This window comes from Saccopteryx bilineata, chromosome 6 (genome assembly GCF_036850765.1).
Source record: "Saccopteryx bilineata isolate mSacBil1 chromosome 6, mSacBil1_pri_phased_curated, whole genome shotgun sequence".
NCBI classification, from domain to species: Eukaryota; Metazoa; Chordata; class Mammalia; order Chiroptera; family Emballonuridae; genus Saccopteryx; species Saccopteryx bilineata.
In genome coordinates this window covers 144,698,458-144,726,441 of record NC_089495.1, presented here as the reverse complement: position 1 = coordinate 144,726,441, position 27,984 = coordinate 144,698,458, and the positions used below count along the sequence as shown (strand labels likewise).

The 27,984-nt window shown below is 38.7% G+C and overlaps 2 protein-coding genes across 3 annotated transcripts in view; one reads left to right on the top strand and one right to left on the bottom strand.

Moving 5' to 3' along the window:
• The window catches only part of GEN1 (GEN1 Holliday junction 5' flap endonuclease), a 43,569-nt gene extending 36,905 nt beyond the window's left edge, over positions 1–6,664 (bottom strand). For both annotated transcript variants that reach the window (XM_066236972.1, XM_066236974.1), the window contains exon 1: positions 6,169–6,664. The gene's annotated coding sequence lies outside the window, so the exon portion shown is untranslated. The remainder of the gene's footprint in view (positions 1–6,168) is intronic.
• A 41-nt stretch (positions 6,665–6,705) lies between these two features.
• The window catches only part of SMC6 (structural maintenance of chromosomes 6), a 66,604-nt gene continuing 45,325 nt past the window's right edge, over positions 6,706–27,984 (top strand). The window contains exons 1-6 of the mRNA XM_066235346.1: positions 6,706–6,885; positions 13,653–13,771; positions 14,884–15,001; positions 16,443–16,548; positions 20,216–20,352; positions 20,957–21,018. Of these exons, the coding sequence (XP_066091443.1) occupies positions 13,658–13,771; positions 14,884–15,001; positions 16,443–16,548; positions 20,216–20,352; positions 20,957–21,018 (537 nt within the window). The 5' untranslated portion in view covers positions 6,706–6,885; positions 13,653–13,657. The remainder of the gene's footprint in view (positions 6,886–13,652; positions 13,772–14,883; positions 15,002–16,442; positions 16,549–20,215; positions 20,353–20,956; positions 21,019–27,984) is intronic.

Below are 27,984 nucleotides of genomic sequence, written 5' to 3'. Positions count from 1 at the left end.
TGCCAGGATCTTCTGACTTAGCAATAGCTCTTCTAGGAATTTAAGAGATGCTCTTAGGTGTGTGCAGATTTATGTTCAAGGATATTCACTGCACATTTATAATAGCAAGACACTGGGCAAAACCAAATGTCGATCAATAATGGATACATCTTTAAGTAAACTATGGTATATTCAAACAATGGAATAGGTAATGCAGCAAAAAGAAATGGTGTGTACTGACAAAAAAGTCTCTAAGTTTTAAAAATGAAAACAGGTACAAAACAGACGTTTAAAAAAATATTTATTGATTTTATAAAGAGAGGAAAGAGAAAAGTGGGGGGGGGGGCAAGAAGTATCAGCTCATAGTTTCTTCACTTTAGTTGTTCATTGATTGCTTGTCATATGTGCCCTGACAAGCCCAGAGTTTCCAACTCGTGATTTCAGCATTCCAAATCAACACTTTATCCACTGCACCAACACAGGCCAAGCTCAAAACAGATTCTATGTTAGGGATGACTGAAGATGAGGGATGAGTTACTCTTCAAAGTATATTCCTTTGTTTTTTTTACTGTTTTAAATAACCATATGCATGTATTACCTTTCATATTAAAAAGTTTTAAAAATGTGGTTCTATCTGTAAAGGGTTGGGAAAATAAACTAGATATCTTTTGATGGTTTACTTCTTGCCTGAATATTAAGTGAGCAAATATGAATATAGTTCATGGGTCAAATTATAAAGCAGTATTCTACAAATTTATGAGTACATGAACATCAAATATGACTTCAGTATAGCTTTTTAAGGAGAGATTCACATATCCTGGTTTCCTTCAAAATGCTTAGAAATGAGTCACATGGTCTTAGGCAATGCATATTCTTTCTCTGGCTCTTCCAGCTCTAAGAGTTCAATCCTTCTTATGGTGTCTCTAATGCTTGGTTACATAAATTGATTACACATATGCAAATGATAGTAAAGAATGAAGACTGTACATAGTACAGTGCTGTTTATGATGGCACAAATAAACATTTACATACAGGACTGTGATGTAGATTGTATTCCTTCTGAGGGTTATGGGGAAAAAATAGAAAACAATAGAAAACACTGATGAAGTAGACTTTTAATTTTACAAACTGTAATTCTCTAAATATTTCAAGCATATTAGGATCATTTTGTAAAGACTATGTAACATATTATTCACTGGGGCAGCTGTGCCTGGAAAAAAATAAGCCCAAAACTGATTCCATAATGCATTAAGATTTCCACAGACTGGGTCCCTTAGGGAAGATAAAGAATGCTTTTTAAACCAGTGTTTTAACTAGGACCTCACATAATATCTTTAATATAACATTATCACTACATTTAAAGTTGAATTCTTACTGTAGTGTTCTTTTCTCAAAATACGCCTGATTTGAAGAATGAGCATCTGTGGCTATGTTACTGAACTACAACTGGTAATTGAATAGGTATCAGCAGTATCTACTGAGGGCATCTATTTTGGCTATTCTTTTATTATAATATGAGCAACAAACTATAAAGCTGTAACACTGGCTCCTTAAATACAACTGGTATGAATAATGTAGGCCAAATGAAAAAATGTAACAGAATTATTTTAGTTTTCAGAAAGTAAAATCTGCATTGTCTCTGAGCTCAAGTGTTTGCTTCTTCACTTTTCCTTAGGTGACAGTGCTAGAAAAATGTCTTTCATTGTCAATTCTCTGGCCATCATATTTTGAAATCTATCTCAAAGTCCTGAAAACCGCTATGGTATCTTAACCTACAGTTTCCATATAGCTACTGAAATGGATCTGAAATAGCCGAGTCTCCTGTGCTCCCCAAGCACACTCCTATAAAGTAGTAATCCTCAGCCATGTTTCTTCATAAACATGAAAAAGTAGGTGTATTGTGAAACACTCTTCCTCTCTACTCCCTTCACCGTTTTTTTTTGTTTTTTTTTTTTTTTTCCTCTAAATGATGGGAATCAAGGGGAGATTTTTATAGGAGATAGTCTTTCTCTATGACATGCCCTGGTATTTTTTTCCTCTTAGTAACTTGCCATTAATGAATTTCTATTAAATCTTCTTGTATTACTGCAAAAATTTTATAGCCTTCACAACTTTTAACAAAAAATAATGGATTAGAACTATGCCAGACAACAATATTTAAAGGATAGGTGTAGACATGGGAATTGGAAAGTGAGCAGAAAAGACTTATAGGAAGAATATTTTTAGAGGCAGAGGCAGACAATACTGGAAAGAACATTACTTCTGAGTCCCCAATGAAGAACTTTTTCTTCTCTCCCTAATATAATTTATCCCACATCATCTCATAACTCCTCTCAGCTCTGGACTAGAACTTTCAGTCCCTAGTGTATCCTCACATAATATGCATCTAACTTTTGATCCCAAAACCTTTCCTCAAAACTATTCTACTCATGCTCTTTTCCAAATACCCAGGTGCTTGAGGCCAAAATCCTAGTCATTCTTGATTTCTCTTTACTTCACTCTTCAACAGCAACTTGACCTGCAAGTTCTCTATCTTCCAAATCTATACTAAATTTCCATTTCACATGACACTCTCCTAGAGTTCCTTGTATATGACTACAGTAATCTCTCATCTGGCTCCCTGCTTCTCCATTTTACTACCCTCCACCCTACATAATCATTCTCCCATAGCAGCCAGAGCGGTCTTGCTTAATAACCTAAAACATTAAAATCATTATCTCTCGGCAATGGATAGTGAATTTTCTTAAAAGTGATGTAACCTTTGTCACAAGTTAATTTACTTCTACAAGTATGGTGCTACCTTATAGCAGGTGTAAAATGCAAAACAAAAAACTAAGGTAAAATAAAGTAAATGTTCTAGATATAATTTAGAACGCCCTTTTATGTAATATAGTTTTTTGGGGGGTTTTTTGGTGGGAGAGACAGAGAGAGTCAGAGAAACAGATAGGGACAGACTGAGAGAGAAAGGGAGAGAGATGAGAAACATCAATTCTTTGTTGCAGTTCCTTAGTTCATTGATTGATTTCTCATATGTGCCTTGACTGGGGGGGCTACAGCAGACCGAGTGACCCCTTGCTCGAGCCAGCGACCTTGGGTTCAAGCTGGTGAGCCTTGCTCAAACCAGATGAGCTCGCGCTCAAGCTGACGACCTTGGGGTCTCAAACCTGGGTCCTCCACATCCCAGTCCGACGCTCTATCCACTGAGTCACTATCTGGTCAGGCTAGAATATTCTTTTAAAATACTATTTTAGGATTATCTTCAGTAGACCTGCAACCTAAGATATCTAATTTCCTTTTGAAAACCACTTATGTTCCTTATGAAAACCATTCATAAAAGCTGACTAATACTAAAATACTTCGAAAGTTCTGAAAGGATAAAATTATGAGTAGTGTATATTTTATGAAAAATAACCCCATATCATTTTAAGAAGGCAGTTAATACAAAATGTACATTTTCACAATCTATTAGTTTATTTCTTGTCATTTTCTTTGTACCAGCCCTTCCTCTGAAGTGACATTAACAAGACTGTTATAAAAGCATATAAAGTTCCAAAAAGGGACAGAATGCAACAGCTTTTAAGATAGTCAAGTAAAATTACACTCAGAGATAGAACAGATGGTTCTTGCATGAGGTCATGACCAACCTGATGAAGTTACTTGAAAATAGCTCTGCATTAAATAAAATTTTAAAATATACATGTCAAACTCACCCAAAACTATGCATTGTTTTCCTTTATTTTTTAATAGGGTGAAATCTGACATTTTTGTTGTGTGAGATTTGGTTAGTCTCTACTCATCTTTTATGATATACTTTTACTGATGTCAACTTGATCATGCAGTCAATGAATGTATACTACATATAAAAAAAGTCTCCTAGCATATTCATAATCCTTAAGAATTAGTGTGAAACATGATTATGTATAGGAACCCTTGGATTTTGGTCTTGGATATAACACTTACTTTATTAGCTGTATAATTTTGGGAAGACATTTAATTGATCTCCAAAATGAGGGGTATTAACCAGATGAATTACAAGATTCTGACATCCTTTGAATGTCATGACCAATTCTGGTAGCTTGGTACCAAAAAAAAAACAAAAACAAAAAACAATCACTCTATTTCAGATGTTATTGCTTAATAGAAAGAACATGAATTTCTATCTTAGAGAAAGGGCTTCAAGATTCACTTCAGATTAAAACAAGAGCAAATCCTTTGATGTAACCATATGGTGCCCGTAAATCAATTTATGCTCCTAAAACTTCCTTAAAAGCTAATAAGCTTTTATTGGTTAATTATAAAACTGAATGAGGTGAGAAAAATACAGAACCTTGCTAATTCTACTAATGAATCAAATTTAAAAAACATAAGATCAGTGGTTTGATTTATGCAGAAATACATTTTAATAAACCAACAGTTTTCCAATTTTATTCCCATTTTAAGCAAAAACACTAGAAAATTTATTTTAACAAGTGTGGTAACACGCCTTTGAAATGTAAGGGTAATCTATTTTTCCTGTCTCTCCTCTGGATAGCACCCTACCAGAGCAAAAACCAATAAACCCCATCATTGTTACTATTATTGTCATATTAATGATTTTATAATTGCCTACATACTGTATAAGAAATTTCATATACATTTTTACTTTTTATCCAATCCCAGATTTATCTGGCTTTGCTTTCTCTCCTCTCCCTGAGCTATCAACAATCAATTTCAGTTAACCCTCTTTAGTCTTCTTCCCCTTCGATTCTAATGTATAAAATAAGTGATGAAACCGTCATTTTCCAGAGCATTTTTTTCAATCCTTTGAGACTTTGCTTCCTGCCAGTTGTCAACAATTTGACTCAAACTCATAAAAATTCTTACAGGTTTGGAAGTTTCTTACGTTGACAACAGAGTAAGTGAGACAGAGAAAAGAATTATCACAATGTGACAAGGACAGGTTCAGAGGTAAGGAGAGTGACCTATAGGAGTCTATAAAAATAGAGGTACCTTACCTACTCTAGGGCATCAAGGAAGGTTTCCCAAAGGACTTGACAGCTAAATAGACACCTCCCAACTTTCCTAGCATACCAACAAGTGCCAATGAGGCCAGATACAGTGGTGGTTTTTAGCCTACTTAGACTATGTCATACTTATTGTATCAAGGCCAGGGCCATCATAGCAATATCATACATACTGCTCACAAAAATTAGAGGATATTTCAAAATGAATATGAAGCAATAAAAAAAAGAAGCATTTGATATTTTTTTATTAAACAACATCAGGAAAGCAAACCAAAAAAAAGAAAAGAAAACGACAAGTCAAAGAAACTTGTTTGATTATGCAAATGAATACAAAACCAACTTTAATTTCCTTGGTGAAAATGCACTATACAAAAGGCTGAAAGTACTGGAGTACTGCACATACCCTAATCCCCTAATTTTTGTGAGCAGTGTATACCGTATAATCTTTAGAAGCAAAAGAGTGACTTTGATGGGAGGTACCGCATTGCCAGACATTTTATATCAATTTATTTGGAGGTGGGTGGGGTAGCGGTAAATGCCACCTTGACCCATTTGGAAAGGAAGATAGGAAGATTACTCGTCATATCAGCATGTCACGTGAGTTGAGCAAAGACATCAGAGGAGGTCCGGGTAGAAGCGCGCTAAAGCGAAGTTAAGGCACTTAACCTTTATTAGTCCCGATATTTATGGAGGGGCTTTACAATATAGGCTCAGGTCGGGGGGGGGGGGGGCGGCGGCTATAAACAACCATTATACCTTAAGGTCATTGTTATAATGGAAGGTATTTTCAGAACATCACGTTAACATCGAGAAAGAACACCCAGGTATGCCTACAGGGATCAGGAAAGTCTCGCCCCAGAGGGCTTGAACAGGCGTGAGAGTCTGCCCACGGTGTGCCCGGGGAAAGGGCATTCAGGACGCAGAGGCCTGGGCACAGATGGCAGAGCACGGACCGGCCAGGGACACAGAGGCCTCGCCGGCGGGGGTCAGCGCGGGGCGGGGAGACGCAGGCCTGGGCGACAGCAGGGTGGCTTTCCAACTCAAACGGGAGCCGCCGATGGTGTTTCTGGAGAAGGGGCCGGAGCGACAGGGACACGAACACAGAGCTCGTCCCTAACCCACATTTCAAAGGACCTACTGGAAGAACCGGGGCGGTGCCGCTTCTCTACGGTTCCGTAGGACTTACCCAGACAACTCTCTCTCCTTGGTTTTGGAAGACGTCCTTCTGTGCTTTGCCAGTGTGGCCCGAGTCCTAACTACGCCTGCTTCCAAGTTTCTGAATGTAATCTCTTAAATAAAATAAAAAAAGAAAGTAAAAACTTCCTCTTTCCTTTGCCAGCAAAGACGAGCGCAAGGGGCTTAGAACCTTGAGCCGGAAAGCTCCTGGGAGCACTTCAAATTCCGCGCCGCCACACACGCCCGCCTCTTCCGGGAAGTGACAGTCCCCTGCCGGTACCTGGCTGCACGCGCCCCGCCGGAGGGCTGTGCGCATGCGTAGAGCTGTTGCTGGGGACCTCCGAGTCATCTTCCTTTTGACAAATCAACACCCACCCCTACCCATCACCAAGAGTCCTGCTGCTGTCAAGCCCAAGCTCTCATCAGCTTCGCCGGGCCACCCAGGGGCACTTCCGGCCCCCCTTTAAACTACGGTGGCGCGAAAACGCCAGAGCGCGCACGCGCGGGCGGAGTCCCGGCGGGAGGGGGGCGGGGCGCAGGCGCGGAGCGTCCGGGGGTGGGCACCGGGGAGGCAAGGCTCTTGCCTTCTCCCGCCCAGGCGCGCGGCTCGGGGCGGCTCAACGGCGGCCAGCCGAGGCCGAGACGCCTCCAGGGTGGCCTCAGTGCCTTGTTGCACCGCGACAGTCCCGTCGATCGGGTTTCTTGGGGAGACTCCGACTTGTTGGAGGTAGGGTGAGGGTGCGCTCCTTCGCTCTCCCTTGCTCCGGGTCCGTCACCCGGTCGCTGTCCCCTTAGCTGGCATCCCCCAACCCGTCTGCGGCGGCTGGGTCGCCGGCGCTGCCGCGGTGTCCAGCGTGGTCCCCGTGGGCCTGGGCCGGCCGGCGGACGAGGACCTTCGCGCCCTCTCTGCGGGCGGCACGGATACTCTCTGCAGCGGGAAACTTGTCCCCCGGCGCTGGGCCCTCCCCTGGGCGGTGATGGCGACAAGCCTTGCAGATCCCGGCTCGGGCTGTGGGACCCTTCGCCCGGCCCCAAGCGCTTTTGGGCTTTGAGAAGTGGCTTGAGGGGCTTGGGAGTAAAGGAGTGAGGTTTCGATCGGATATTGAGCTCTTACCACGATTCTGATAATACCTCGCCGAAAGCTTCCTTAATTATGTTCGTTTAAGAGATAATAGGCAACTATTACTTAAATTGGATTTGTGGTTAAACCCCAGTTTCATGAAGGTGCAAACTGTATGAAAAATTAAATTGAAATGTTGGAGCTTTTATGATAGCGTTATCTTTCTCCTTTTTTCTTGTGGAAAGGGCTGTAGGACCCACAGGGCTTGTGATAATTCCTAAGGAAACAAAAAGCAACTATTTGTGAAGACAAGTTATGTGACCGCTTATTACTCTGAGTATATTTCATGAGTAAGGTCGTCAAAAGCGAGTGTTTTCGAGACAGAATATTCTAGAATGTATATTCAAAAGAAAAAAAGAAGTCCAAATTCTCTGACTTTTAGATGGCTACACTGTAATGTTTTAAAATATTCCATAGCATATGCAGTAGCCTGCAGATAGTTCCTGGAGTGTGGAGGGAGTGGCATGTTAGACCTACTTAGATTTACTTTATCTCATTCTATTACTGTGTGAAATATACTGAGTACTAATTTTATGTTGGAATGTGTATTAAGAAGTTTTTCGATCACTAGAATGTTGTTGAAAAACGTGTGTTTGTTTAAGACAGACCAGTGATGTGTGACTCTGAGCAAGTGGGTACCACCTCTTTAAGTTTCAGTTCTTCTGTAATTGGAGAAAGTAATATACCTAACTCACAGAATTCTTAATATATTGGGGGTGGGGGGAGTGAGAGAGTTATCATTATACGTATCTCTACATTTATGTATAATTAGTATAAGACATTTATTGAGCCAGGCAAAAAGTAAGTAAAATTGACAGGTTTTATTCTCCAAAGGTTTATTTTACTGAGTGCTTAAAAGTAGAACTTGATATTAAAAATTGCCTAAATCTTGACTATCACTTTTAGATCTAAGTTAGGAAATTTAATCAATGCTGTACTTGGCTTACTTTCAGGCATTAATACCTAACAAAAAGTACCATAACAGTATGCATTATAATGTAAAGCATATTTAAATGTTACAATTCTCTATGCACACATACTCAGAAGGCCTTATGACTGAGGATCAACTGTGGTCACTTAAATCAATGTTAGCATTTTTGATTCACTACGTAATGAGATACATCTTTTCTCACTCAACATGCTTTCACTGGTGTCTAAATATAAAATAATTTCTATGGCTTTCTTAGCTCCACTCCCAGATCAACTCGACAGCAGAAGTGTGTTTTACTACTGCCTATTGGCCTCTCCATCTCAGTATCTTAGAAGCACTTCAGACTTAGTGTTTTCAAACAAAATAAATGCATTATTTATCCTCCCTCTTTGCCAAACCTGCCTGGTCTAGTAGCATTTAGCATTAAGTGTGAAAATTGTTTCTGAAAATTAAACACAAAATAAAATTGTATAAAGCATAGTAACATTGGAAGGGGCACAGCCTAATAGAATCGTTTTTGTAGGTTTATGCATTAACAAAGAATAGACAAGAAGATGAATGGCCAATAGCCAATTTCACAGCCTATAGACAATTAAATTGTTAATCTTAGTTGTTCATTGCTAGGAGGACCCAGGGCATTAAAGAAGTTTGACTTTGAGTTTTGACAAACCTGGGTTTGGATCTAGGCTCTGCTAAGTTATAGCTGCATAAGCCTGGGCAAATGTTCTCTTAACCCTCAGTACCCTGTTTGTAAAATAAGGACAGTTTATTAGGATGTTGAGGATTAAAGGAAATACATAAAGGTGTTTATCTCAAAAGCTAAGCATATAGTACCGTATTTCCCCATGTGTAAGACACTCCCATGTATAAGATGCACCTTAATTTTGGGGCCCGAAATTTGAAAAAAAAATGTATTACATAAAGTTATTGAACTCAAGTTTTATTCATCATAAATTTCATACAACTCCTCATCACTGTCAAAACTCCCATCCGTTTGCTTGTCCTCACCTGTGTCTGATGACTGACGAATCACTGTCTTCTTATATTGTCTCGTCCTCAGTTCCATCTATGGCATTTGAAATGCCCAACCACTGTATAAGACACACCCAGTATTTAGACCCCAAATTTTTCAAAAGAAAAAGGTGTGTCTTATACATGGGGAAATACAGTAAGTGGTTATCCAACAATGGTTAATTCTACACCCTCCTCTTACCCTGTCGTCTTAAATCTGGTTTCATCTCTTCCCGTCATCTCTCATATTGCTATTGCTTTTTTTGTTCGGTGCCCCTCCCTTAGAGTCTGACCTCCTGCCCATATTCTCAGTCTTTATTAGATCTGTCCTCTACATTGAGGCCACAGGAATGTTTTTAAAACATGAATCTGAGTGTTCAAATTTATTATCTGAAATTCTGTGCTTAATACTTCCTAGTTTTACTGATCTGGAATTGTTTGATGGATGGCCTTACTGGTTTTTTTAACTTAAATATTTATATTATTATCTATCACATCTCATAGGATTTTATGGTGCATTCCAAGCAGGATGCTTAATTAATTGAATACATTAAAAAAAAGGTTGTTTAATGCAGAACAAATGTGTCCGTGATGGTGGGAGGAAAGTAAACAATCGAAGCACAATCAGAAGTAGCAGCAATTTGTCTTTTTATAACCACGAGTTTTTATTGAGAATTCCAATTCTGTTATATCTGTTCTCACTGCTGTTAGTTCCAACTTTGATAAATGGGAAGTCTGAATTATTAAATGCTCACAATAAAATTTAAAATCTAGAAAATTATAATGCTAGTAAAATGACTTGATCTCTGAGATTTGCTATGCACATACTTGCTATAATGAACCCTTGGCTATTGACCTTTCTTTTTGAACTTATATTTTATTGAAATCCACGTATTTGTTACTGTTCCTGGTCTGATGGAGTTTGGTTCCTGTGGGGGAGAAATGCTACGTTCCTTAATTCTGATATTTTTATTGTAAATAAAGAAATATTAAAAACTATGAAAGCTTTGTGGATATATTGAAAATCCCAGAGGTGCTGCCCCCCTTTTGTGTATTTCAGAATATTTAAAAGTATTTGGGGGGGCTGAGCAGAGACCTTTGTTTTCTTTAGCCTACTGGTAACAATTTTACTGTTTTAACCTATATCTGACTCAACTCATTTCTATGAGTTTTTAAAATCCATTATCATTAAATTACATAGTGATTCCTATTTTATAAGGTAGAATCCTTCCCCATCTTTTAGGTGCAAGTTACCATGGCAACCTAATAGCAAACTGCAGATTCCCAACTAAGCACAGCAAATAAAAAGCATCCTCCTCGTGTAACACTGTCTTCTGTGTATGTAGAATCTCACATTCTTTGTAAGATGCTTATCACAGTCATCCTTGTATGCTTCCCGCCTCCCCCCATTTTACCTGTAAAACTGCCATTTTCTATGAATGGTCAAATACTACAATTAATCAGCTTATATCTGAGTGCCTGCTAACTAATATCATGTATTAGGCATTAATAAAAACAGTGTCTAAAAGGGCATTTAATGTTGTGAAAACCAAAAAGTAATGTTTCTTCTCTGCTCTTCTATAATAAATGAATGCTCAGTATTTGAGGAGGAGATAAAGGATGGGTGGGAGAGAAGAAAGAGTTGAGGGGAAATAGCATGTTGGTATTCTGGGAATTTAAATAAGCAACAAGAGAAAGCTAATATACATTGTTCTTGTTATTAAATAATTTGAATATATTTGACTTTCAAGTTTTGAGTTGTGTAAAAGATTTCAAAATAAACATGAAATTATTTATAAAGAAATGTTGAATACATGTAATTATGACTAAGGCTAATGTTGTTTCTAAAGGCATCTGTGTAGGTTAAATGTCCTTTGTTCACTGATAATACCTTTTTAATGATACATAATTTATGATGAATTACGTTCTTCATTGCTTTTGGGAAAGGATAAATCCAAGTACTTAAAATGTTTACAACAGTTCTCATACTATAATATGCTATGAATCATCTGAGATCTCAAAAGTGAAGATTCTGATTCACTTGGTTGGGGCGGGGTCTGAAATTCGGGCTGTCCAACACATTCCCAGGAGATGTAGATGCTATTTGCTGGCCCCTGGACTGCACTTTGAATGTCAGGTCTGCAGATCATTCTGTGGTCAGCTTCTCTGCTGCTCTCACTTTTCTTGTTCGCTCACTCTGCCTTCTAATTTATGGCGCTGTGTCATGGATTTGCTTACCATATCCCCTACAGCAGTGGTCCCCAACCTTTTTTGGGCCACGGACCGGTTTAATGTCAGAAAATATTTTCACGGACCGGCCTTTAGGGTGGGACGGATAAATGTATCACATGACCGAGACAAGTGTCATGAGTGTATCTTACACGGATGTAACGGAGAGAATCTGGTCATTTTTTAAAAATAAAACATCGTTCAGACTTAAATATAAATAAAACGGAAATAATGTAAGTTATTTATTCTTTCTCTGCGGACTGGTACCAAATGGCCCACGGACCGGTACCAGTCCACGGCCGGGGGCTGGGGACCACTGCCCTACAGCAGCAGTTTGCAAAGTGCAGTCCAGGCATCTCTGAGACTCTTTCCCAGAGTCTACAGAATCAAAACTGTTTATAGTAATAGTAAGGTGTTATTTTCCCTTTTCACTTTCATTTACTTGGGATCGTACAATGGAGTTTTCCAGAGGTTACGAAATGTGTGATGATGTCATTACTCTGCTGACTGATAGAATGTGTGCTTGAGTGTTGTTTTAAAAGCTTAACAGTTTCAATTTATAATATGGTAAATATTGATGGATATAAACATACATCTCTTTGAGTATCTTGGTACCTTTTGAGAGACCACAACCACTCAGAACTGCTGCCCTATGGTATTGGGCCATGGGCCCATAGGCTTATCTAGAGCTTACCAGAGCTCTTAGCTACAGGGACTGCCGAGCCTGAGTCAGAGTTGCAGCTCCCCACGTGATCTCCTCTCTAGGCAGTGGTCAAAGGCCTCTGACACCATGCAAGGGGGGGGTGTAAGTAGCACCCTATTATTATTGCCTGGTCGGGTGGATGTGTCAGCTCATTATCGTGACTGCCTACTTGGCCTTCATACCATTTCTGGCACCAGCCCAGTTGGGGTGTTGAGATTACCTACAGCCTGACCAGCATGGAAGTCCAGATTACCCACTTGGCCCTTGCTGGCGTAGGGGTTGTGGACGGGCAGGTTTTTCAGTGGTATTTGGCTAGAGTAGAGCAGTTCTTGCCTGAAAGTTCTTTGTCTTGTTAGGTGTCTCTTTTCCTGATGCTTTGTCTAGAAAGGACAACTTCCATTGGCCACATGCCATCCCCTGCCTCCCCTGCACCTGCACCTGTTGGCGCTTCCCCAGTTAGAGCATTCTCTTCTCCAAGCCTGGGGAGTGGGAAGCAAAACAGAAACTCTGCTCGCCAGGGTCATTCCTGGAGAGTGAAGTACCTAGCCAGTCTGCCTCCTTCTGTCAGAGTCTTCTTGTGTTTGTTTTATGTCTTATTTTCAAGGCCTTTAGTTGTACTAACCAGGAGGAATAGGGAGAAATTCACCTATCCTCATGAAAGTGGAGGTGTCTGTTTTCTTTCTCAAACTTGCAGTGTAGGAAAATTCTAGTCCCACTGCATATCCCTTATATTTGCTTGTATAAAATATATGGATAAATATTAAAATATACCCATTGAGTAAATTGCTTCTGCAGCTGGTTCTGTCAATATAAGTTTGGAAGGCAGTGATTAAAAAGAGGAATCATTGTATGGCTGTTTTCCCCTTGCCCTCCTTTTCTCTCCCATAGTATTCCAGAGACCCTGGCCTCTTTCTGCACAGCGACTTCACGCTCTCTGTCACAACACGCTTTCTTGGCAAAATAATTTAAAATTAAACATTTTATCTGATTGACTATTAGAATAATTTCAGAAGGCGTTATGCCATCTGTAATAGCTGTAGGAAACTAGAAACCATAGTTATATATAATCTTTTACCGTTTGTGAGGTAGGAAATCAAAACATGTAAGTAGACCCATACCTACATGAAGAATCTGAACCATGAAGAATGGAAATAAAATCAAGTAGTATAACATATGCAAATGATTTTTAAAAACTGCACACAAATGATCACCTTATCCTGCCGCAGGTTCTGAGTCTGACCCGTCTCGCCGGCTGGCCTCAGGCGGCAGTGGGGCCGAGTCTCTCTCTGGAGGCTCTAGGGCAGACTCTTCTTGCCTTTCTGGCCTCCATGACCTGTAGTCTTCAGCCCGTGGACCCCTTTCTCTGTGCAGATACTATATTTTACCTTTTTCAGTTTTGAATGAACGTAGAACTTAAAATTTAAGCTTTGTCTGGTTTATTTTGTTGTTTAATGTCTGAGGAACGATCACTGTTACTGTGCCGTTTTATTATTTGTTCAGACCTGATGGCCAAAAGAAAGGAAGACAATTTCTGCTCTCCTGAAAATGCCAAAAGATCCAGGCAAGAAGAGGTGGAAGATTTTGATAACGATGGTTTTATTAATGGGACCTCAACTCTGGTAAGTACAGAGTTACAAGAATATGTTTTTGATTGACATATTTCTCATGCCTGGTTTCTATGTCATCATCTTGATTCAGTATCGGTTAAAGAAAAATGGCTTTTAAAAAGCTGAGATGAGATAACCTGACTAATTCAGAAGTTTTTGTTAAATTAGAAAAAATTAGCAGAGAAAACAATGATACAAAGAGCTGGTTCTTTGGAAAGATCAATAAAACTGGCAAGTCTCCAATTAAAGACTGAAAATGGAATGTGAAATGATACAGCCACCTTAGGAAATAGTTTCCCACAATGGACAAGACAGTCCTCTCCAGTAGGAAATCATCTCACTCACCTCTGGACACAGAAATCTGACAACTTAGATGGAATAGACCAGTCCTTTCAAAAAGCACAACTACCACAGTTTAACCAATATTAACTAGATAGTTTGAATCACTCTACAAATATTAATGAAATTTAATTCCTTGTTTAAAAACTCTGGATAAGAAATCTTCAGGCCCAGTTGTTTTTTTTGTTTTGTTTTGTTTTTTCATTTTTCTGAAGCTGTAAACAGGGAGAGACAGTCAGACAGACTCCCGCATGCACCCGACTGGGATCCACCCGGCACGCCCACCATGGGGCGACACTCTGCCCACCAGGGGGCGATTCTCTGCCCCTCCGGGGCGTCGCCATGTTGCGACCAGAGCCACTCTAGCACCTGAGGCAGAGGCCACAGAGCCATCCCCAGCGCCCGGGCCATCTTTGCTCCAATGGAGCCTTAGCTGCGGGAGGGGAAGAGAGAGACAGAGAGGAAAGCGAGACGGAGGGGTGGAGAAGCAAATGGGCGCTTCTCCTGTGTGCCCTGGCCGGGAATCGAACCTGGGTCCTCCGCTCGCTAGGCCGACGCTCTACCGCTGAACCAACCGGCCAGGGCAAGCCCAGTTGTTTTGACTGGAGAATTATAACAGTCGTTTAAAGAAGAATTAATATGAATTCTACACAGTCGTTTCCAGAAAAGAAGAGGAGGGAACACTTTTTCTGTTGATAACACTGCTGATCTTACCATAAACATTTGGATGGTTATAGTGAGTGAATTAGATAGATTGATTGTCTTCTCCCATTTTTTATTAATAGACTGCAGCAGAAGTTGGAATAATTGAGAGTATTCAGCTAAGAAACTTCATGTGTCATTCAATGCTTGGACCCTTTAAATTTGGCGCTAATGTCAACTTTGTTGTTGGCAACAATGGAAGTAAGTGCTTTTGCTTTCCTTTGTATTAGACTTTGAGCACTGCGTTGAGATTAGAGTGCATAAACTTTAAAATAGGTGACGATTAGTGCTGATAAATCTAAGCTTTAGGTCTGTAAGTTGTGGTCATGAATATTGTCAGTACTTGGCTGCCATTCTGCATGCTAAGAAAATAATGAGTTAACTATAGGTTCATTATTTATGCAAGTAGAGATAAACATTTCCTACCTATTCCTTTAAATTTGTTTGCCTTGGACTTCTCACCATAGAAGAGTGGACAAGCAGTCCTCACTGTGATTGAGGCAGCTCTGTGTCTATATCCTAAATGTGGTAATAGAGCATAAATAAAGTACCATGGGCATCCAAACATGAAAGAAACTAATTCTTATGCTTGTGACCAAGGAGAGCAATATAATTCCGGTATTTGTGCTGGTACAAGGTCTCATTGGGGGAGAAGAAGTGAGCTGTGTCAGGCAAAGACTGCTTATTATCTGAGGCTTGGAGGGATAGACATAGACGCGTATAGAGGTGAACCACCTTCTTGGCTTTATCATGTTGTACATGGTAAGGGAGGGGCCAGAGCTAACCCTGGAGAGTCACGTAGGTGATGCTATTGAGGATCTTGGATGCCATGATAAAGATCTAGGGTTTTATCCAGAAGTCAGTGGAGAAGCAATTACAGTTTTTGAATAGAGTGGTGATATGTTCGAGATTTGTGGAGCATAGATCAGAAGGGGAAAGACAAAGGCGTTAGAAAGACAAGCGAGGTGGCTTTTGTGGTAGAGCAGCCAGGAATGACAGGTTGCCAGCTTAACCCTGCTCAGACGTGGAATAGGTATGTGTAGGTTCCACAGTCCGATAAGTTCTCTGTTTCTCCTACTCGGTATTCATCTGAGAGGGTATGTTTTCCGGAGAGGATGGACTAAATTGGACTATATGGTGGAGCATGATGGGCTGATTAGAGTTGATTGAATCGGTTAATGGTGAAGTTCATAAAATGGTTACCACATTCCAGGTGATTGTTATAGATCTGGGAATTTCTACTTGTGATGATTTATGTCTGTTAGGGTAAAAAAAAAAAAAAACTTTCAAAGAGCTAATGAATAATACTCACTTAATAGGCTGATGAGCCAAGATACAAGATTTTTAGGTTGGAAATGTATCAATCATTTTTTCTGTTTCCTTACTGGCAAAAATTTAATTCTAGAAAGTTACTATATTTTCTAATAATGTTAGCTAAAATATTTCATTATATACACAACTTTCTTTTTAAATAAAAGTTTACTGCTTTGGTGCTGGGGGGAAATTATAATCAAAGTATAATACTTCCAGTGTTAGGCTAATTTATGTTTCATTCTGAAAAATTTTACATCAAATGGTAGGAGTCAGCCTTTCCTTTTCTCTCTCTCAATGAATGTGATTTCTTCAATACTGGTCTCTTCAGGTGGGAAGAGTGCAGTACTCACAGCTCTCATAGTTGGTCTTGGTGGAAAAGCAACCACTACTAATAGAGGATCTTCTTTAAAGGGTTTTGTGAAAGATGGACAGAGGTAAGTGTTTGCTTTCTACATGTATTTTTCAGTTTTTTTGTAAGAAGCAGTGACTTTAGATTCCCAGTGCACATAGACATTACAGGAAAAGAATTGGCTTCCCAGAACTGGAGTGGAGGAATCATATCTTTTCATTCCTTCCTCTTGCCCTTGTTCCCGACGGCCTAGTGTTTCCTACTGTCCTCCCCAGACAGAAAGTTTGTGCAAATTACTGCGATGTGCCTGCCCACCTGCGCTTATGTTTCTGTTACTTTTCTGGGAGAACGAGCAGTGATACATCTATGTACTTGTGCTTAAAGCAGTATTTGTAAACATTGGACTTTCCTGACTGACTCTTCAGGAGTCAGTCCAAACTCAGCTTCAGCAAGTTCACGTTGATACAACATAGGCAAAGCAGAATCCAGGACCAGTCAAGGTGTCCCTGCACAAAACTTTCTGCCTCCAGCTCCTGAATAATTCCAAAGGAATATTCCCCTCTCTGTCTCTTTTATATCCTTTACCCAGGGGGTTCACCAATAAGTTTGATTTAAGGACCACAACCACAAGTCTGTGGTCCATCTTGACTGTGTTGAATGGTCCTGTAACTACCCACTTTGGCTCCATGTTCATATATCTTTTTGTGTTGCAGCTTGCCTTCACATAACTGTATAGTGACTGCGCAATTCACATCATCACAGGCTCATGGCCCTTTCCCCAGGAGGAGCTCTCTTCCGGGCGATGTCCTTGTTTTATTAATACTGTGCCAGGCAGCCCAGCAGAGACCATGTTGCTCCTGCTGGTTAGCCGTCCCAGCCTCTCCGAGCTCCGGGAGGGAGGCTGCTCCCACTGTCCCTCCCTCTTGTCCACACCGGTGCCCAGAGCATCAGGAACTTGGATAATTAACAGTGATGTCTTTCTTCTCATGTAACAGGCTTTTCTCTGCTCAGTGTCGTATCCATTTGACTTCTTCCATTTTATTACTAAAAAATAGAGCAAGGAAGGATGTGAATCAGAATTGCAGGTTTCTTATGTATCTGTCAGAAGCCTTAGCAATCTGAACCCTGAGCCAGGGTTCCAAGTTGACTCAGGAGAAGACGGAAAAGATACACAGAAAATTATTTCCCATGTTGTGTGGCCTTGGTAAGAATTCTTCATCATAGTGTTTGTCTCTTCTTAGCTTATTTGGGCCCCAGCCCAGCTAGGTCTTCTCACCCACAATCCCCCAAACAAAATTTATCTGAAGTAAAAAAGGAGTTATCTTAACACTTTTAAGTTAGTATCCCGTGTCAGTTTTAATTTATTATACTTAACTCTACATTTCTTAGTTGTTCAAACAATCACCTTATCTACCTAGCGAGATAACACTTTGACCTTTCAAAAAGATGCTTCAGGAAGAAATTATTATTATTATTATTTTGCATCAGTAAATGTTTTATGACTTAATTACATTATTTTTTTCCCATTTGAGAAGTACCTGGACCAAAGCAGAAACTTTTTCTGAGACTTGCCCTTGGAATACCCTCAAAGGAAGGAAACAAAGGCCTATCGCTCCTGAGAACATAGCTGCCTGTAGTAGAAACATCAGTGTATTTTAAGCAGACTTAATAGTAGTGGAAAGAAAGCTTTAATGTGAGCTCAGTCTCCTTTTTACTGACCATATCTGAAAAAAGTAGCTATAAACAGCTTTTCCAGACCCATTGCTATTCCTGTCATCCTTTTCTTCATTTAACACATTTGTCATCTGTAAAATTCCCTGTAGTTTGTATTGTCTGATTACATTACCACATTTTTACAGAGGCAGCTCATTGAGCTTTTCAGTTCCATTTGTAGTCTGTTCTGTGTCTAAAATCTACATGGCTGTCCCACTGTGCCTGAGGCATGGCTGCCAGCCCGGCAGGTATGAGCCCACCTAAGAACTCGCCTTCCCCTTGTCAAGCATCGCACTCTCCATCTGTGACCCCGGGGCCTCGGGCTGTCTTAGAGATGCTTGCCCTACATGGCTAGGAGACAAGAAAAGAACTATGCCTTAAGACCCTTGATGTGGGGCTCAGCCCTCTGATCACCCACCAGCCCTTTTCAGGGAACGGGATCAGTGAATCCATTCTCCTCCAGTATGTCTCCTCCCACGGAAACCTCTCACAGTGACCGTAGGTCTCATGTCCCTGTCTGTTCAGGTTCTTGAACACGTTCAGGTCACTGTTTCCTCCCTCAACCTTCCTAGTCAAGCCCTGTGCCGCTCGTATCTTTGCACCAGTCCTGTTTTGCCATCTGCTAAGTCATTGGGAGTAGTTATGGAAGGTTGAAAATTCAAGGTTACAGAATTAATTTACTATGGATGAGCTAGCTACCCATTGAAGGGACAGATGCATCATATTTTTACATGGCGTTTCCTTGGTCCTTGACCCCATCGGTGTGCGCTGCCAGTCCAGTCACCTATGTACAGATAGGTTCTTCCAAAATTGAGAAAGAGTCCTTGATTCTGGAAGCACTCTTCCTGCTATCTGTCTCTTTTCTCTAAAGCGTATTCTGTATTTACAGACACGGCTCTATGGCCCTTGACTCTCGTTTAGCATCGGCCACATCAGCACAGTGGGGAGGCAGCAGTTAGTGTCCAACTCTGTTGTCTCTTCTTATACAGGATTTTGTTTTGTTGGTTTTTGAGCATTATGAGACTTTTTTCTTAAGCCTTAATTGTTTGAATAACTTGACTTTCTTAGATTTATTGCATTCATATAGCAACAAGATGTCAGTGCCTCCAAAGTTCTCCCAATACTGAAGGTAGCTTTAAAATGGAAGCTATAGCTAGGAATGAAAATAATAAGGTAGACATGTGCTAACCAAGGGAGATGTTTTATAATTCAGAGAGCATATGTAGTCACTATTTTGAAAAGTCTTCATGAGGTACATTCACTTAATACTAGGTAATCATACTAGTTAATGAAAGAAATATTTTTTGCTCCATATGTAGGTCAGCTGTCCTTCCCTCATCATATTTTAGTTAATGTTTTCAACCTTGACTCTTCTTTAGAATCCACTGGGGGAGCTTGTTAAACTCCTGTTAATTACAGCTTTGGAGGAGCATACCTGTCTTCATTAGGTATTTCTGAATAAAAGAAAACACATATACCAACCCGCTCAGGCTAGCTTTTGAAAGATGATTTACTGTAACGGTCCAGGGGTATAGAGATCTCAGAAGCTTCCGGGAGGAAATACAATTGGGACTCATGAGCAACCGGAAATGAGAGACCTCAGAACCAAGTGTCTTCTGTCTCTAGGTCTAGGTCTTTCTTTTTTGTGTCTCTGGTCTTTGTCTCTAGGCATCTAGTCTCCGCCCTTCCTCTAGGCCCACGCCACACCCTTCTGTACCACCTCCCCATCCTTCTCACGCAATTGGCTGATGACATCCATCTGTCCTGATGTCGTGTATGGGGAAGTGTTTGTTTCTCTCATTGCATCTGAAGTATGTGCGCTCTAATTATTTAACAAATGTATTTCTGTTATAGATGGACTGGTCAATTCTTTTTTATAAATCTTCCCTTATTGTTAACTTTAAATTTTTTTGTTAGGTGTTAGTCATCAACCTCTGGTGTATAGTGACTTTTCAAATGAATTAGAAGTTTTAAAAATTACAGTGACCTAGTACTGTGATTGTATTGTATCTTCAAGTGACTTAACCCTATTGCTTTAGCTCAGCAGATATCTCAATAACATTGAGGAACAGAGGAGACGATGCCTATAAAGCAAATGTGTACGGTGACTCCATCATTGTTCAGCAACACATCACCATGGATGGAAGTCGTTCGTATAAACTAAAAAGTGAAAGAGGTCTGTTATGCATGTCTTTTCATTTAATCTAAAATATTATTAAATCTCTATATAGTTAAAGAGTTAAGTGATTGTACTGGGATTCGTTGAAAGGGCACTGCCCATCTGTTGAAACCTCTTTCCCGTAAGATGGTTTGTTGGTTGCACGTATGTATATATCTTACACATAGTTGTGCCACAGGACATCCTACAGTAAAACCATGATTAGTAGCATTTGGGTCTGTTTGAAACAGATTATGCCTTTCTGTTCTCATCTGCAGACCTCCTTTCACCCCCAGAGTTTCTGTCACGTGTGGAAAGAATGGTTAACAAAAGGTGGGAAAGGGCAGAAAGGAAGAGGAGGTGTTAGGAGTTGCTGCAGAGGTTTGTTTAGCTGTGGGAAGAGGAGGAACAGTTGCTGCTGTGGGCTTCCTCCCATGTCGTGTGTGCTGAGCAGTGCATCACCCAGGTCATCCAGAGCCGGGTCTAGCCAGTGCTACCTTTCTTGATGGCAGTGGAAAGGATTCATCCTTATGTTTGTAAATAATTACTCAGTTTGTTTGTTTTCTTTTTTTGTATTATTGCGCTAGAAATAGTCTGATTATTTTGTCTTTCTTATAACTAGGCACCGTGGTTTCTAATAAGAAAGAAGAGCTGATTGCAATTCTTGATCATTTTAACATACAGGTAATTGCTAAATTTGTGTTTTAGATTAATTAATGCCCCTGGGTATGTATATATTTACTTATTCATTCATTTATTTATGAACTTTTGGTATAGAAAGAATTAAAATTGACCACAGGAAGAATTGTTTTATTATGAAGTTTCTTAAAATTTAGTCACTCAGCAGGAATTTTTGATGCATAGTCCTATATCATCTTTACGTCCCTAGAGCGGTCAAGACACCTACTCTGTACTTGTAGGTTCTAAAATTTAGGTTCCTAAAGGCTGAAAGTTCCTTTGCTTTCTGCTCTTCTGGTCAGAGTAGCATCATAGTTTCTTAAACTCAGTTGCTAAATTCTCATAGAAAGGAGATCTGTTTTATTTATTTATTTTTTTCTGGAACAGGGGTAAATATTTATTATATTGGCCAAAAAGAAAAGATATACAATAAATGTGTTAAGAAGATTTAGTCGCCTGACCTGTGGTGGCGCAGTGGATAAAGCGTCGACCTGGAAATGCTGAGGTCGCCGGTTCAAAAACCCTGGCTTGCCTGGTCAAGGCACATATGGGAGTTGATGCTTCCAGCTCCTCCCCCCTGTCTCTCTCTCCTCTCTGTCTCTCTCTCTCCTCTCTAAAATGAATAAATAAAAGTAAAAAATAAAATAAAAAAAGAACTTAAAAAAAAAAAAAGAAGATTTAGTCTATTTCGTATTCAATAAACTATACATTGGCACACTTAGAGAAAACTAGACCTTAGAATATGTTGATATGTTGATTTTTAGAAACATTTGGAAAAGATGTTTGCAATTATTCAAGTTTGATTATATTTCAATAGCATGATTTTGTCAAAACTCAACATAATCAATAAAACAATATAAACTAATATATCATTTCTAGAAAGTAAAAAAATATATAAGAACTGATTAAATAAGTAGCCTACATATTGAGTATAAGTAAGTCATGAAGGTAAGTAAAATACTGTCAGCTACACATTGAAGGTTCTCATTATGTGCTGGGTATATGGTCAGTTTTCAATCAGTGACTTTCATTCCATTTCTATAACAATCCTTTGAAATAGGAACTAATTCCCCCATTTTCAGACAAGAAAATTGAGTCTTAGAGACTGGCCTCTAACCATACAACTGAAGCTGTCACTTGAACTCCAGATCTACCTGGTTCCAAGGTTCATGATCTTTTTTTTGTTTTTTTGTGTGTTTTTTTTTAAATTTTTTTTTAAATTATAATTTTATTTTTTTAATGGGGTGACATCAATAAATCAGGTTACATATATTCAAAGATCAACAAGTCCAGGTTATCTTGTCTTTCAATTATGTTGCATACCCATCACCCAAAGTCAGATTGTCCTCTGTCACCTTCTATCTAGTTTTCTTTGTGCTCCTCCCCCTCCCCCTTTCCCTCTCCCTTTCCCCCCTCCCCCCGTAACCACCACACTCTTATCAATGTCTCTTAGTTTCACTTTTATGTCCCACCTACGTATGGAATAATGCAGTTCCTGTTTTTTTCTGATTTACTTATTTCACTTCGTATAATGTTATCAAGATCCCACCATTTTGCTGTAAATGATCCGATGTCATCATTTCTTATGGCTGAGTAGTATTCCATAGTGTATATGTGCCACATCTTCTTTATCCAGTTGTCCATTGACGGGCTTTTTGGTTGTTTCCATGTCCTGGCCACTGTGAACAATGCTGCAATGAACATGGGGCTGCATGTGTCTTTACGTATCAGTGTTTCTGAGTTTTTGGGGTATATACCCAGTAGAGGGATTGCTGGGTCATAAGGTAGTTCTATTTTCAGTTTTTTGAGGAACCAACATACTTTCTTCCATAATGGTTGTACTACTTTACATTCCCACCAACAGTGTATGAGGGTTCCTTTTTCTCCACAGCCTCTCCAACATTTGCTATTACCTGTCTTGTTAATAATAGCTAATCGAACAGGTGTGAGGTGGTATCTCATTGCAGTTTTGATTTGCATTTCTCTAATAACTAAAGAAGATGAGCATCTTTTCATATATCTGTTGGCCATTTGTACTTCCTCCTGGGAGAAGTGTCTGTTCATGTCCTCTTCCCATTTTTTTATTGGATTGTTTGTTTGTTTGTTGTTGAGTTTTATGAGTTCTTTGTATATTTTGGATATTAGGCCCTTATCTGAGCTGTTGTTTGAAAATATCATTTCCCATTTAGTTGGCTTTCTGTTTATTTTGTTATCAGTTTCTCTTGCTGAGCAAAAACTTCTTAGTCTGATGTAGTCCCATTCATTAATTTTTGCCTTCACTTCTCTTGCCATTGGAGTCAAATTCATAAAATGCTCTTTAAAACCCAGGTCCATGAGTTTAGTACCTATGTCTTCTTCTATGTACTTTATTGTTTCAGGTCTTATGTTTAGATCTTTGATCCATTTTGAGTTAATTTTAGTACAGGGGGACAGGCTGTAGTCCAGTTTCATTCTTTTGCATGTGGCTTTCCAGTTTTCCCAGCACCATTTATTGAAGAGGCTTTCTTTTCTCCATTGTATGTTCTTGGCCCCTTTATCAAAAATTATTTGACTATATATATGTGGTTTTATTTCTGGACTTTCTATTCTGTTCCATTGGTCTGAGTGTCTATTTTTCTGCCAATACCATGCTGTTTTGATTGTCGTGGCCCTATAATAGAGTTTGAAGTCAGGTATTGTAATGCCCCCAGCTTCATTCTTTTTCTTTAGGATTGCTTTGGTTATTCGGGGTTTTTTATAGTTCCATATAAATCTGATGATTTTTTGCTCTATTTCTTTTAAAAATGTCATTGGAATTTTGATGGGAATTGCATTAAATTTGTATATTGCTTTGGGTAATATAGCCATCTTGATTATATTTATTCTTCCTAACCAAGAACAAGGAATATTCTTCCATCTCATTATATCTTTCTCAATTTCTCTTAAAAATGGTTTATAGTTTTCATTATATAAGTCCTTTACATTCTTTGTTATGTTTATTCCTAAGTATTTTATTTTTTTTGTTGCAATTGTGAAGGGGATTATTCTTTTGAGTTCATTCTCAATTGTTTCATTGTTGGCATATAGAAAGGCTATTGACTTCTGTATGTTAATTTTGTATCCTGCGACCTTACTGTATTGGCTTATTGTTTCTAGTAGTCTTTTTGTGGATTCTTTGGGGTTTTCGATGTATAGGATCATATCATCTGCAAAAAGTGATACCTTTACTTCTTCTTTTCCGATATGGATGCCTTTTATTTCTTTGTCTTGTCTGATTGCTCTGGCTAGAACCTCTAGTACCACATTAAATAAGAGTGGAGAGAGTGGACAACCCTGTCTTGTTCCTGATTTAAGGGGGAAAGCCTTCAGTTTTGTGCCATTTAATATGATGTTAGCTGATGGTTTATCATATATGGCCTTTATCATGTTGAGATATTTTCCTTCTATACCCATTTTGTTGAGAGTCTTAAACATAAAATTGTGTTGTATTTTATCGAAAGCCTTTTCTGCGTCTATTGATAAGATCATGTGGTTTTTGTTCTTTGTTTTGTTGATATGGTGTATTATGTTAGCCGTTTTATGTATGTTGAACCATCCTTGAGATTCTGGGATGAATCCCACTTGATCGTGATGTATTATTTTTTTAATATGTTGTTGTATTCGATTTGCTAGTATTTTGTTTAGTATTTTAGCATCTGTATTCATTAGAGATATTGGTCTGTAGTTTTCTTTTTTTGTGCCATCCTTGCCTGGTTTTGGTTTGAGGGTTATGTTGGCCTCATAAAATGTGTTTGGAAGTATTGCTTCTTCTTCAATTTTTTGGAAGACTTTCAGTAGAATAGGAACCAAGTCTTCTTTGAATGTTTGATAAAATTCGCTGGTATAGCCGTCAGGTCCTGGACTTTTATTTTTGGGGAGGTTTTTAATGGTTTTTTCTATTTCTTCTCTACTAATAGGTCTGTTTAGGCTTTCTGCTTCTTCTTGACTCAGTCTAGGAAGGTGGTATTGTTCTAGGAATTTATCTATTTCTTCTAGATTGTTGAATTTAGTGGCATAAAGTTTTTCATAGTATTCTACAATAATTCTTTGTATATCTACGGTGTCCGTGGTGATTTCTTCTCTTTCATTTTGGATTTTGTTTATATGAATTCTTTCTCTTTTTTCCTTGGTAAGTCTTGCCAAGGGTTTGTCAATTTTATTGATCTTTTCAAAGAACCAGCTCTTTGTTCTATTAATTTTTTCTATAGTTTTACTCTTCTCTATTTCATTTATTTCTGCTCTGATTTTTATTATCTCCTTTCTTCGGCTAGTTTTGGGTTGTTTTTGTTCTTCTTTTTCTAGTTCCTTAAGGTGTGAAGTTAAGTGGTTCATTTGGGCTGTCTCTTGTTTGTTCATATATGCCTGAAGTGATATGAACTTCCCTCTTATCACTGCTTTTGCTGCATCCCATAGATTCTGATATGTCGTATTGTCATTTTCATTAGTCTGTATATATCTTTTGATATCTGCACTTATTTCTTCTTTGACCCATTCATTTTTTAAAAGTATGTTGTTTAGTTTCCACATTTTTGTGGGATTTTTTTCCTCCTTTTTTGCAGTTGAATTCTAGTTTCAAGGCTTTATGATCAGAAAATATGCTTGGTACAACTTCGATTTTTCTGAATCTGCTGATGTTGTTTTTGTGGCCCAACATATGGTCAATTCTTGAGAATGATCCATGTGCACTGGAGAAAAATGTATACTCAGTCACTTTGGGATGAAATGTCCTGTAGATGTCTATCATATCCAGGTGCTCTAGTGTTTTGTTTAAGGCCAATATATCTTTGTTGATTCTCTGTTTGGATGACCGATCTAGAGCCGTCAGAGGTGTATTGAGGTCTCCAAGTATGATTGTATTTTTGTCAGTTTTTGTTTTAAGGTCAATAAGTAGCTGTCTTATATATTTTGGTGCTCCTTGGTTTGGTGCATATATATTAAGAATTGTTATGTCTTCTTGATTCAGTGTCCCCTTAGTTATTATGAAATGGCCATTTTTGTCTCTGAGTACTTTTGTTGTCTTGTAGTCAGCATTATCAGATATGAGTATTGCTACGCCTGCTTTTTTTTGGATGTTATTTGCTTGGAGTATTGTTTTCCAGCCTTTCACTTTGAGTTTGTTTTTATCCTTGTTACTTAGATGAGTTTCCTGTAGGCAGCATACAGTTGGATTTTCTTTTTTAATCCATTCTGCTACTCTGTGCCTTTTTATTGGTGAGTTTAATCCATTTGCATTGAGTGTAATTATTGACACTTGTGAGTTCCCTATTGCCATTTTATAGATTGCTTTCTGTTAGTTTTGTGTCTTGTTTGATCCTTCTCTTTTGTTTTTCTATCTTTTGTTTTTATTTGGTTGTATTCCATGCATCTTTCCTCTGTTGCTATCTTTTTAAAATCATGTGCTTCTGTGGTGGATTTTTCAATGGTGGTTACCTTTAAGTAATGAAAAGGGTTCCTACCCTGTTCATTGTAGTGCACTATTCTGTGAGTACTTTTGCACTCCATCGTCCTTTGCTACTGTTAATCTCCATCCTCTCCTCCCTCCCCTTTCTTTTTGTTGTTGTCACAGTTTAAATTTGGTTTTATTGTGTTCTTCTTGGAGCTTTTACTTGTGGCTTTATTTTTTTTTTTTTTGTTCTTTGTATCTGATTGGAGAACCCCCTTTAGTAATTCCTGGAGTGGGGGTTTTCTGATGATAAATTCCCTCATCTTTTCTGTATCTGTGAATGTTTTTATTTCTCCTTCATATTTGAAGGATAGCTTTGATGGGTATAGTATTCGTGGCTGAAAGTTCCTCTCTTTCAGGACTTTAAATATTGGGGTCCACTCTCTTCTAGCTTGTAGAGTTTCTGCTAAGAAATTTGATGATAATCTAATGGGCCTTCCTTTATATGTTGTATTCCTCTTTTCCCTGGCTGCCTTGAGAATTTTTTCTTTGCCATTAGTTTGTGCCAATTTCATTATGATGTGCCTTGGAGTAGGTTTGTTGGGGTTAAGAAAACTCGGAGTTCTGTTTGCTTCATGAATTTGAGGCTTTAGTTCTTTCCACAGGCTTGGGAAGTTCTCATCTATTATTTGTTTGAGTATGTTCTCCATTCCATTTTCTCTCTCTTCTCCCTCTGATATACCTATTATTCTTATGTTATTCTTTTTGATGGAGTCAGATAATTCTTGTAGGGCTATCTCATTTTTTTAAATTTTTGAGTCTCTTCCTCTCTCTGTTGTGCCTCAAGTTGCTTGTCTTCTATTTCACTAATCCTATCTTCTATCTGGCCTGTTCTATTAGCCAAGCTTGTTACCTTGTTTTTCAGCTCGTGAATTGAGTTTTTCATCTCTGTTTGATTTGTTTTTATAGTTTCAATTTCCTTGGACATATATTCTTTGTGTTCATTGAGTTGTTTTCTGAGCTCCCTAAATTGCCTTTCTGTGTTTTCTTGTATATCTCTGAGTATTTTTAGGATTTCTATCTTGAATTCTCTGTTATTTAACTCCAAGGTTTCCAATATATTAAATTTTTTCTCCATAGATTTTTCCTCTTCTATCTGTGTTACCTCTCTTTCTTTTGTATCCATGATATTCGATTTTCTCTGCCTTAATGGCATCTGAGGGTGGTTTTGTGGATAGTATTAATGAGATTTAATAAAAAATAAAAAGTTAAAAAAATAAAAAATTGAAAAAAGTTGTTTTTTTTTAAAATTAATAATGAAATAAAGAAAAATAAAATAAAATAAAAATTTAAAAAAAGGAAATTATTCCCCCCCTCCTTTTTTTCTCTCCTCTCCTCTCCCCTCTTTCTTGAGAAAATCTTGTGGTGAACTGTGAATTATATTGTATTTAAAAGAACAAACAATGCCTGTAATGGAGGGCCTGAATTGGGGAAAAGTAATAAAGGGGCAAGAAAAATAAATAAATAAAAAAAGGGGTGGGGGTATGGACCCACAAAAAGCATATAATGAA